The sequence below is a fragment of the Crotalus tigris genome, unplaced genomic scaffold, assembly GCF_016545835.1.
Source record: "Crotalus tigris isolate CLP2741 ecotype Arizona unplaced genomic scaffold, ASM1654583v1 scf7180000023827.205595, whole genome shotgun sequence".
Classification (NCBI taxonomy): Eukaryota; Metazoa; Chordata; class Lepidosauria; order Squamata; family Viperidae; genus Crotalus; species Crotalus tigris.
Genome location: NW_024100212.1, coordinates 130,204 through 143,036, shown reverse-complemented (window position 1 = coordinate 143,036; position 12,833 = coordinate 130,204). Strand labels below are relative to the sequence as shown.

Genomic DNA, 12,833 nt, shown 5'->3' with positions numbered 1-12,833 from the left:
ATGTAAAAGAAATGTGCTTTATATTTCTGTCTGCAGATAACCCACACCGAGGGGGGGGGAACACTACACCACCTCTGAAAGTAACATTCAGCGAACAAAGGAAATGTGTCCATGACATAAGCATTTCTCAAGCTAATACATTTGTACTTTTCTAGTTTTACAATGCAGTTTTGTATTGAATGAAAACTGAACAAAAATGAACAGAAGCCCTTCTATTTGGAAAAAAAAATCGTAGGCAGAAAATGCAAATGTTAGGAGAAACACAAACACAAATGTAGGCACCGAAAGAGGAAGGAAGGAATCAGTTAGGACAGAGGTCCCCAACCTTTGGGGCACTAGAGACTGTTTCTGTGGAAAGAGGTTTTTCCACGGACTGGAGGGTGCATGGTTTTGCGTGCTGCCTGCATCTTAGGAGAAACAAGAAACCTAGATACCAAATTTGACCAATTTGCTCTGCTAGATAACAATCTTCGTTTTTTTACATTATCAGCAAAGTCTGCAGCTTTACATATGATACACAGCTATCCAACATAGCCAGGTTTCAATCTTCCAAATGGAATTGTAAGGTCAAAGAAGCAACATTAAATCCTGCAACTGTCATTTCTATCTGGCTGCCCAGGATATAATAAAAGCCTTCTTCTGTAACCACTGACTACTAATGAGGGGGATCTCTCTGTTATATTGAATAAGAAAAATCAGCTTCATTTCATGCAGTCAGTTGGAAGTAACAAAGAATTTGTACAGTATGCTATTTCCAAACTTGGCAAAGAGACCAACCCTTCCCAGAGACCAAGGTCAGTCATGAGCCTTTGTCTGCCTCACCTGGACAACAATGCTTCATACAGTCACAATGCTCTCATTCTGAGGAGGAGAAAAAGGTTACAGCAACTTCATGGCTCTAACAGCAATTGGCATCATGCACGATTTAGAGCAGGGAGGGCAAATCTCTGACATTCGTATCAAAGGTGATACACAATGATTTGGTTGACACGCTTGCACTCGCCAACATCCAACATCAACTATTCTCGAAAGCATGCCCTGGCCCTATTCTCACACAATTTTCCGGAGAGAGCTAGGCCATGAGGCAAACCCACCGTTCCCCAAGGCTCGTGCCCCTTGGGGAACAGCGAGAGGCAGCCTTTCTGAATGGCAGCAATGGTACAAGAACTGAAGTGAAGGACTAGGACTCCATTTCAGGCCCAGGCTCAGTGCCGCCACAAAATGTCACAGTTCAAGGTGGCCTAGATGTGGGGAGAGATAGAGAATTGTTTGTCTTTTGTTCGTGGGTGGGTGTGTAGGTGTGTGTGCGCGCGTGCATGTGGGTGTGTGTGTGTGAGAGAGGGGGGAGGGAGTAGTGGCCAGCAGTGCTTAATTATGCTAATAGGGATTAATTCCCATCTCTAATCAAAAGTGGTCTTTAGGCAAGGACCACATGATTCCCCCACCTTATATGAACTGCTGGCTCCATCTTCTGTCTTTACCATTCTGTCATTATGGTAACTTCTTTCTTTTTTAGATGACAGATTTCTGTGGACATCATTTCTAGCATTGTTCTGATGACCAACAAACCCTTCAAAACTTGCCAATGTCAATAATCTTCTCCTAAAAGACACATCATTCGTTACTATTTGCAATCCGACGCATTCAGGAAACAAACGTGGAAATCGTCCATGTGGCTCAGCCGCAAATATTCAAAAGGGAGAAAATTATGATTTTGTTGCTGTCTTTCTAATGATGCGTTCTCTTAAGAATTTGGCCTGATGGGCCCACCTCTATGTCTCTCCTATACATGCAGACAGATTTCAGAAGATTTAATTACCAGAGAGAGTAAAATATATTTGACACCTTAGAGCAGTGGTTCCCAAACTTGACAATTTTAAGGCATGTGGACTTCAACTCCCAGAATTCCACAGCCAGCAACGCTGGCTGTGGAATTCTGGGAGTTGAAGTCCACATGCCTTAAAATTGTCAAGTTTGGGAAACACTGCCTTAGAGCAGGGGTCCCCAATCTGGGCTGTGGCATGTCAGAAACTGGGCCATGCAAACAAGCGAAGCCTCATCTGTGGGATGCAGGAAGCACACGAAACCCCGCCCCCTCCAGTCCACGGAAAAACCTCTCTCCACAGAAACGGTCCCCGGTGCTCAAAAGGTTGGGGGCCGCTGCGTTAGAACTTTTGTGAATGGCTAGATTACCAATAAGAAATATTTCTCCTGTGAAGCTATTGAGTATGAAAAATGAGGGATGGTATATTAACAGGTCAGAAACGAGCGAACAGATCTTTGATCAAGAACAAAACTCCTGGAGTTCAGTGACTTTGTCTCATCTTAAAATGCAGAATTTTCCTAATAATCAGAGAATTAGCAAAGGCACCTTATTTATAAGCCTTTCCATAGAAGTCGCAACAGAAGGGCATGTATTATCTCTGCTATCTAAATTACTTGGGAAAGTCAAAGTGTTAGTAGTCAATCTGACAGTATACCTTTTTTTTTTTTTTTTTTCAGCGTTGGAGAAAAAAGTTAACAATACAAATTACAATTCAAACATGCTTTATATTTTGACATTAAGCTTCTCTCTGAAAGCCAAGCAACATCAACCCAGGGAAGGTTAAATCAAGCAATGGTTTCCAAATGACTGAATAAGAAAAAAGGAGGATTTAATGGAATTTCATAAAAGGTTTTGAGGACAGAAACAACTTTTCATTAATAATATGCCCCAATTTTTAAATCAAGGACCACATTTAGCTTTTGAGAGAATGCCAGGCTCCTGATTTCAAAATAAGGTAAAAATATGGGAAGGACTGTTTCAAGAATTAGATATTAAATTAATTTAATTCTTTCCGATTTAATTCTTTCTCAGATAAGTAAACAGAATGAATATGATTGCTTCCTCATTTTTCCTATAAAAATTGCAATTTGATTAACTGCAAGTACAGGTAGTTTTCATTTACCAACCATAACTGGAACCAGCAACCCCACTGCTAAGCAATCCAGTCGTAAAATGAAAAATCACCTTACCGCATCGGATTTACAATGGCATTCATCAGTTCCATCTGCAATCATTAAATGAATCACCAGGGTCATTAAGTGCCCGGTCATGTGATTTGTGACTTCCTGCAGCTTCCCCATTGACGTTGCTCATCACGTGACCACAAAAAGCTGCAACCATTGTAAATGCACATCCATTGCCAAGTGCCTAAATCGCAATGACAGGACTATAGGGATGCTGGGATGGGCGCAACCTGGAGAGCCGGTCATAAGTCTCATTATTTAGCACTATCGTAACTTCAAATAGTTGCTGAATGAGAGCCAGAAGTAATGACTACCTATACTGGCACTTTCTGCTTGGTGTTAAAGAAGCGTGGAGAATGGCTGTGGTGCCCAGCTTCTATTCCAGTGGTTCTCGACCTTTTTATACGGCGACCCTGGTCATAAGGATGCGCCGCGCATGCGCGGCGCGCATGCGCAGCACCCCCTGCATGACGCGCATGCGCAACGGTGCCCCCATGCGCAACGCGGCGCCCCCTGCGTGACGTGCATGCGCGGCACCCCCCCATGCACGGCGCGCATGCACGGCACCACCCCTTGAGGGAAAAAATGGCGGATCGCGTTGTTTGGCAACCCCCGTAAAATGGTCGTTCGACCCCAAATGGGGTCGCAACCCACAGGTTGAGAACCGCTGTTCTATTCTGTACAAACAACTTCATCCTAGGACCCCTTCCCACAATATTCAATACGCAAACCCCTCTCCCAAGAACTGATTCAAGTAATACAAACAAACTGTAGCATTTACTTTAGCCTTGACCAAGTGGACGTAGAAAACTTACTTGAACGCTAATGTAACAGATATGTTTGGACAAACCGAGATATGGTATGTAACCTATTTTGGCACTTTGAGATAATTCATTTGATGGTTGGCTAGTTTGAGAGTCTTATCTTGCCAGTAATTTACCTGAATATAATGATATGTGAGACCAGTCAAACAGAATTATCATCAGCCTGTCAGAAGATCAGGATAATTATGGTGTGAGCAAGAGAAAAAAGTTTCTGACAGTGACACAGATTCATTTAGTCACTTTGCATGATGCAAGATTGGGGAAGGAACAGGTTTCACTAACTTTAAACATGACAAGGTCAAAAGGGACAAAAGAAAAACTTCATGTGCAGTTCTAAAATTAATTTTACTAGAAATATGCACTCACATTGTTATTCTATGGCTCCTACCCAATTATTAAGAATAGAATTCAGACACTGTTCTTAGCAAAGATAATCCTTCAGAAAAATAAGCAGCAAGGTCCTGGTCACTTCAAAAAATCCTGTATAACCTGAAATAATTTTAAAACAAATGTAGCCTAAACTCAGGATGCACACCAAAGTATCGGGGGTGGGTGGGTGGGGAGGGAGAGCAGTGAAGCCTATTCTTGTCCAGGAACAAGAAAAAAAATGCATCCCAGAGCTGCGAAGAAAGAAAGAATTAGGCGCAGGAAGGGAAATGTTTAGCTCAATTACTCTCATTTTATTTAACCTTCTCAAAGATGTTGTTTTTTAGCTTTCTGCTCCCTTAGTCCAATAAAGAGACTTTTAGCAACTGAAGGAATGTTTTTATATCGTTTATTTTTAGTTCTGCGGTGTGTTTCAAAATAGCGGTTCCTTCCCTAATCTATACCGGTAGTTCTCAACTTACAACAGCAATTGCCGCTAGAATTTTTATTACTAAGTGATGTAATCATAAAGCACAACTGCAATGTTTAGTGATGGCAATCCATGAAGTCCTGGTTGCTGTTGTTAACTGAATCCAATCACAGTTGTTAGGTGAGACAACTTGTTGCTGACTTCCCACGGCCAAAGTCAATGGGGTAATCATCAGAAAGTCCCATGCCAGCAGGCAGGTAAGTGGGAGGGGGGGAAGGAGCAAGAGGGTGAGTGAACGTGTGAGAGGGAGGGTTGGGGAGGGAGCAGGGGATGTACCAAGAGGTGTCATGGAGATTGGGGAGGGTCCACAAAGGGGTACAAAGGGGTTTTGCAAAAGGTGCTGCACAGGCTGGGGAAGATGCATGATGGTGGGTTGGAGAGGGGGGTGAAAGTATACAGGAGGCATGGTGAAGGTCAGGGAAGGTGTATAAGGGTACAATGGGTTGTGTGACAAATACTGCTTGGGCTGGGGAACCTTCCCCAGGGGTGTGGGAGTGGCTAGTGAGAGCATAGAGGGACTGGGCAAGGGTGCACTGGTAAGGGAGATAACAATTTTCAACCTTCTCTGCCTGCTTCCCCCCTGCTTTCTAATGAAGCTGCAGAGAAAGTTGCAAATGGTGATCATGCGATCTGATCAGGGTACTTGGTAATCAGTCATAAATGCAAAGGGGCTGTCATATACCCAGATCATCATCATGTGACTGAACTGAAGGGACACTGAGATGGTCAGAACTCCAAGGACATCATTCATAACGTCAAATGTTTTCCTGAATGAATGGCCATCAGTCAAGGGCTACTTGCAGTCTGGGGATGATAAACACAATCCAATATATATAATACCTAGAAGACATCCATCAAGGGAAGGTTGCTGTAGGGCAGAATTACTATTAATAAAATCAAAATTATGGATACAAACTGAAATCAAAGTGATTCTCATTCTACATATTATTGGGGGAGGGTGTGTGTGTGTTTCAATGTAGCTACTCTGAGTGATCCAAGACCTGTCCAAGGGAGAATAATTGGCTGGGAGAAAAATGGCCATTTGCAACAGCTCATTCATAGAAATGCACTCAAGAACATTCACTGCAGCATCAAACTCCAGACAACTGAGCATTCTGTTTAAATTTCAGCTCAGATTCATGCCTACACCTATTCACTGGTTACATGAAAGAAAAAATAAATGAGACTCATAACATAGCGAAGACAAAGCATGCCATCTCATCCATCTGTACTGTGAATCCAGGGGGCAGAAAAAAACATAACAGAAGATGTTATATCTGGAGATTAAGCTCAAGGCATAATTTGACTGTCTTTTACATTATTGAAAGAAATGAAGGTATAATCGTGGTTGATGCCTGGTTCAATAAGCAATACACATTATATTATTTGTATTCTACTTCAAGATAATTACTTGGGAAGTGCTATAAATGGAATTAAATACATAACTAATGTTAATTGCACTCTGTTCCCAGTCACCAAAGCCTGCTCATACACAATATCCTCCTGATCCTCCCCGAAAGATGGAAGACCTAGAACCCTTCCTGCATTGCCTGTACTTTTTAAAATTCTATTTTAGACTCAAAATTGACCTTTAGGTGTTCGCTAAGCACAAAAACATCAAGCATTGTATAATGTGTAACTCGGGAGAAAACGTGAGAACAATCAACTCTGTTATTGAAAATACCAAATATTTTATGCATTTATTTTGACTCATAATAGCAATATTGCCAGCACATGCATTCTCCGCTCAAAATACGTTCAGAATAGGAGAAGCAGCCTCTAAGAATATGTCTGATCTCGATTGTTCCAGAAAGTAGAGGAAACAATTAAGAAGCAGATTTTGACTAAACAGAGGAAGAAAATTCCCAACTCTAGGGGTGTTCAGAATATTCTATTGTCAGACTTGGTGGCAACACCACTGTCTGCAATAAAATGGCAACACCACCATCTGCAATAAAATGACAACACTACTGTCTGCAATAAAAGAGTTGGCAGGGGAGAGGGGAGAGGAACCTCAACAAATATAAATTTTATATATATATATATATATATATATATATATATTCTGAGGTTTTCGCGGGTGTTTGTATGTAGGTCTTTGGTTATTCGGGTTTTCTCCCGCATCAAATTGGAAGTGTCTTGGCGACATTTCGACGAAGTCTCATTCGTCATCTTCAGGCTGGTGTTTTTGGCTTCGTGCTTCTAGGAGCAACCTCCTAGAAGCACGAAGCCGAAAACACCAGCCTGAAGATGACGAATGAGACTTCGTGAGTGCTGTTATTTCACTGCAATGACGGCTTTCTTTCTGTCAGGTTGATTTGGGACCCGCTTGCCCAACAGCTGAGTCACAGGTGCATTTGACTAAACTATACCTAACTTTTTTTCTTTAAAGAAAATTAAATCTATATGCATTTCTCAACCAAAATGACTTCACTGTGTAAGGGAAGAAAACACAAGTATGCATGCTTCACACCAGGGCTCATCCTGAATAATTAACTTTTAATGTTATCAATTTAATTAAAAGTTTTAAAAAGAAGTTAAAACTAATACAGAGCAAAGAAAGAAAGGAAAGGGGAAAAAGGAGAAAAAGACAAAACTGCAAAAAGAAAAACTAGAAGAAGCTTCTGATATACTTTGCAGTAAATACAAGTATGATTGCAAAATTATACATTTACAAAATATCCACTTTTTTCTGTTATCTAATGTTTTCTAATTATCAAAACACCAAACTAAAGCATTTTTTTCTGTTTCATGCAAAAAATCTATAAGGGACTTCCTATCAGCAATGAGCATAGATGTTGTCTTTTCTCTAATCAAACAAGTCAGTTTAGCCATCTCTGAAAATTCCACCATCTTCACCAACCATTCTTCCATTGTGGTAGTGCCAAACCTTCCCCCTTTTAAGCTTATAATAATATTGCTGCAGTTGTCAAATATAAAAACAAGGATCCTTGACTTTTTTTCCAACTGTCTATCCATTAGTCACAAAAGAGAAGCCTCTGGTTTCAATTGTATATTGGTCTTTAAAATCTTCTAAATAGTACATGTGCATCCACAATTTTCTGGCTTTATTATACAGCCACCAAACATGACAAAATGTCCTTTCTTGTTGTTCACATTTCCACCATAAATTCATAAGTACCTTTATTCATTTTAGACCTCATAATTATTTTCTTAACGCAGTGGTTCTCAACCTGTGGGTCGGGACCCCATTTGGGGTCGAATGACCATTTCACAGGGGTCACCAAACCATGCTGTCCGCCATTTTTTTCCCTTTTCCCTAGCTGTCCTACTCCCTCTTATTGGTGGCCACACCCACTTGGGGGTCACCACAACATGGGGAACTGTATTATGGGGTCACGGCATTAGAAAGGTTGAGAACCACTGTCTTAACGGTTCAGAACCTCATGTCAAACAGAAAACAAAGACCTCAGCTAAGAACAAGCAAAGGGGTTAAAGCAACTTCTCATTTACATCCTGCACTTTCAAGCTCTAATTAGCTGAGCAAGAAATATTTTTCCAAGGAAGAGGCTTCAAAATCATATGACTCTTACATGGTCTTACATGTTCCATCCCTTGGTTATTAAACAAATAGGCACACCCAATGGCAAATTCAGACTTGACTTTCACAGGATAAAAGGAGGAGACCTCAGGAGTTGGCACCACGTTGTTAACAGAGAACAAGGCTTTGGATTAACTGGATGAACATGGTGGCAAAAGATCGACAGGAGACAGCATATTCTCCATGATGGGATTTCCTGCATCCACAAACATTCTGGCTAGAAAATGAAGCCTGTAGGGTCCTGAGCCTACAGGCATCTGTTTTCTTGCAGATGTTTTCATTAGTGCACTGATGATGTTACCTAGTTTGGTAATGAAATGTCTGCTAAAAAACAACCATGCTCAGAGACCACCAAGAATGCCACAGAATACAATCTGAACTACAAATTTTCTCTTCTAAAATGAATCCTGGAAACTATTGCAACAGCTGAACACATGAGGAGGAGCTTCAGGAAGAAAAAGAGAGGCCACAGCTGGTTACACAAACAGAATTCAAAGACTTTAACTTTCAGGCCCTAGCAGTGATCAAGTATTATGTGTAACCCTAAACAATACAATAGTTCTGAGGGGAGTCACATTCTTTATTGTGGTTGTTAATTTCTTTTTACATTAATTGAGTTGTTTTGTTGTTTCCTGGGTTTAAGAAGGACAGCCATAAAATTGTTTAAATAAACGAATAAACTCACCTATTACAAAACCTGCACTGACTATAGGCAACAGGAAAGAATACAGATAGTCCTTGATTTACAACCATTCATTTAGTGACCATCTGAAGTTACAATAGCACTGAAAAGTGACTTATGACCATTTTTCACATTTACAACCACTGCAGCATCCCCATGGTCACACGATTAAAATTCAGATGCTTGGCAGCTGGTTCAAGTATAGGACAACTGAAGTGTCCCAAGGTTGTGTGACTTCCTTCTGAGACCACCTTAGAAGCAAAGTCAATGAGGAAGACAGATTCACTTAACAATTATGTTACTAACTTAGCTGCAGTGATTCCCTTAACAACTGTCTCACTTAGTAACAGAATTTTTGGGCTCAGTTGTGGTAGTAAGTGAAGTACTACCTGTAAGTATATATTTTTAAAATATAAATACCAAGCTAGAACTGATTGACTGTCATTAAATGTAACCTTTGATATTACACATATACTATACATATTAAAATCAATAAATAGTCGATCACCAAGAGAATAAAAATATAAAAGTATAAAAGATTTTATTTACTGAACCTAGCTTTCGTTAAGAGCTCTTGACATCATCAGGATGTAAACGGTAGTCGTTGGGAAAGCTTATATGCAACCGCTAATCATTTGCACTCGGCTCCTGGACCGTGTACATATATAGTAATATTACAATATATATAGATTGTAATATATAGAGAGATATATGATACTTAGAGAAAAAATTAGAAGGTTGAGATAACAGTCAGCAGGCCCTTTATGGTAGGTCCCTCCCCCCCCCCCAAAAAAATAAAAAAAATAAAAATCTGGCATTCTACATTTTCTGATGGGGCTGGGAAATCTGTGACCCTGTTACTAAGCACAGCACCAAGATCCCTCATCTTTGGCCATATGGACTAGAGCAGCCAAGAGTTTTACTCAGCAGCATCTGTAAAGCCCCTCCTTAACTTGCCCACACACACATTCTGACCTCACATGGAAAAAAGACAGTGGGGTAAAACAATGACAAGCAAATCATACTGCATACAGCACCAAGGTTCCCTTACTCTTTTCTGCCACTGCTCTTTAAAAGAGTCACATCGTGTAGAAGAATCTGCCAATTATGCACTGCAGCATTGCTAGCTGGCATCCCTAAAGAGGCAATGCAGGTGAACCCAAGAAAGCCTCAGAGCAATTCTCAGCTGTAAAGTAACTGGAGGCAACAAGTCTCCCAACAACTCTTTGAGGAAGATGAGTGTTCAAAAATGTGATAGGTAGGTAGGTAGGTAGATAGACAGACAGATAGATTAGATTAGATTAGATTAGATAGGTAGACTTATTGAGAAAGAGCTTGAGAAAACAAGATAGCTGCGAGGGTAAAACAAGAGGACCACTTGGCTTAGAGTTACGGCATAGTACCTCCAACTCCCCCCCCCCCCCAAGCTTTGCTTTGGGATCAGAAGACCTAGGAAAGAAAGGAATCCCTCGGTTCGTTTGGGATCTTACCAGCCCTTGATACCCCAATCTACTGCTCACTCCATTCCCACCAAGACAATCCCCTTCTCAGCCTTTCTTTTAAAAGCAGAGCTACCAGACTCGGACAGAGGGCTCGATGGGGTTGGCTGCGCCTGTTCAGTCCGGAGACAGTCACTGCAGCAAGCGACGGCGATGCACCTAGCACAGCTGCCTTTCCCGCAGAGCTCCGGAGCCCCCTCGCCCGCACTGCCTGATGAGGAGCGCGGTTTCGTCCAGAAGCCGCGCCAAGCTCGGACTCGGTCCTCCTCTGCTCAGAGACCGGCGCTCCAGGTAACCGAGGCGGACGGCTTTCTCCCGATTAAGCGCCAACCTTGCAGCAGCTTGCAGCAGCTGGTCGAGCCGCAACGTCGGAATGGCACAGCCGTCCCGGGCAGGAGCTCGGCTAAGCCGACCCTGATTGCCCGGACAGTGTGGCGCGCCAAGACTCGTCCCGCCCGACCCTCCTCACCTGTCCTCCGAGACGCTGATGAGCCCCTCTTCCTTGGGCACGATGGCCGCCATGGTCACCGCGTCTTGCGAGCCCTCCACCTGGCCGAGCAACAGGGGCCGCCGAGTGAGCGGCACGGAAGGCGAAGGCTGAGCAGCCATGAAGGGCGCTCGAGCGGTGCCAGCTTCCAACCCGCCGCCGTCGCCGCCGCAACCAAAAGCTCCGCACTCCCGGCCTGCCCTACCCTTTCGGGCCGCGCTTGCGCATTGGGAGGAGAGTGGCAAACCCCAAAAGGCTACGGTCGCAACGGCTTTCGCCGAAGACTTCCGGATCTCGAGTGTAGCCTCTTCGCTCATCTGTGCGTCCGGTCGATAAAGGGGGACTGAGAATGGGATGAGACTCCACCAGGAAGGAAAAGCCGGCTTAGCTACAAGCTAACTTTCCTTGCAGTTATTAGAATTATCATCATCATGGCTAGACCCACCGCCCTTCCACCGCAAGTACAAAGAATGCTGAAGCAGGAAGACCCTCTTTTCTTCTCGCAGATTTTCTCTTGCGTGTTCGACAAGCAGACATGCGACAGGTAGAGAGAGAGATCGAGGATGAGAGAGATTTCTCCAGATAATATATCTACCTGTTTTGTAAAGCTTAGGAAAATTAAAGAATGGCAAGCTCTTTTTTGATGCAGCGGCCTAAAACACATAATGCCCTCTCCTCCTCTCCTCCAAATCAAAGCAAACATCGTTAAAACTCCAAAGACTGTCTATTGTGGCGTTTATGATTAAGCCAAATGGAAGGATCTTATAAAAGAACCGCCGGGATTCCAGGACTTCTGCAAGGGGAGAAGTCGGGAGGGGAAGGCACCGCTAGTGTACGTGTGCATCCGCCATATAATTCCCACATTCCCGATTTGCTTCGGATTTTATGAGGTATGCAAAATAGTCGTTGGACACCCAAAGCTCTCTCCAGTTCCTCCAATGGAAAGACAGAAAGGCTGATATTTTGTTGGATATAAAGGTTCTGAAAAGTTCGGTAAATTTTCTCCTTCATCAAATTGACTTACAAAACTTGGAATGACGCCGCAAAGTTAAGGTCCGATTCTTAAGACTTGAATGGAAATCCTTTCGAATTTGCTGTGCACCTAAATTGCTTCCTTGGCGTTTTTGATCTAACTCTTAAAGAGCTCTTTTAATCTAACGCCTTGATAAATCGCATTAAAAAGGGTTACTAGACTGGAGCACAGGAAGAAACAGACTGTTCTGTAAACATCAGTATTTTTAAAGCGTCATGAGAGAGAGAGAGAGAGCGCATTATGTTTTTTACAAGAAAAAAAATACAGAAAATAAGGCTATTCCGCATTATCTTGACATTCATTATAATATAGGTAGTCCTCAATTTATGACTGTAAACGATTCCAGAGTTGCAGCCTTATGACATTTGTTAAGTAGGTCACCTGCCCTGCCCTATTTTACGAATGTGCAAAATGGCTTACAAGTCTGAAGAAATTGCTTGGACCCAGTTTATTCATTCATTCGTCCATTCATTCACTTTGTTTAGCATGTGGTTTCTCTGCATCATGATTAAAAGGTCACTGATTGAAATTTGGGAGACAGCGCTGTACTCCTCCATTTGAACAGATTGAATCAATGTGCCACTTGAAAAGTCATGGAAAGCAATATAGAGCTTCCTTTCTTAGTTGAGGTGCACTTATAAGTGTTTCTGTTGAGTTGTATTTGCATATACTGTAGCTTACATATAAACTGGAACAGGCATTTATTTACGCTCTTCATGCAAGGTTTTGTTAAAAAAGGAATCTAGTCACCTTCAAGATCAACACAGTCTACAATAGATCCCCTTGGGTTTATTGGAATTGCATTGCAAGCAGCACTCCTGAGGTTCTTAAGACAATCACTAGTTTTCCCTAAGATTAAAACTCTCCTTGCAGCTGCTGTT

The 12,833-nt window shown here is 42.2% G+C and overlaps 1 protein-coding gene across 2 annotated transcripts in view; it reads right to left on the bottom strand.

Annotated features, from left to right (window-relative positions):
* WDFY2 (WD repeat and FYVE domain containing 2) overlaps positions 1 to 12,281 on the bottom strand; it is a 47,863-nt gene extending 35,582 nt beyond the window's left edge. Inside the window, exon 1 of one of the 2 annotated variants that reach the window (XR_005554017.1) lies at positions 10,902 to 12,281. Coding sequence is in view for 1 of the 2 variants with exons in the window: in XM_039321763.1 (XP_039177697.1) it covers positions 10,902 to 11,041 (140 nt within the window). In the remaining variant the exon portion in view is untranslated. The remainder of the gene's footprint in view (positions 1 to 10,901) is intronic. The other variant, XM_039321763.1, reaches the window with a different exon arrangement.
* Between the last annotated feature and the right edge of the window lie 552 nt (positions 12,282 to 12,833).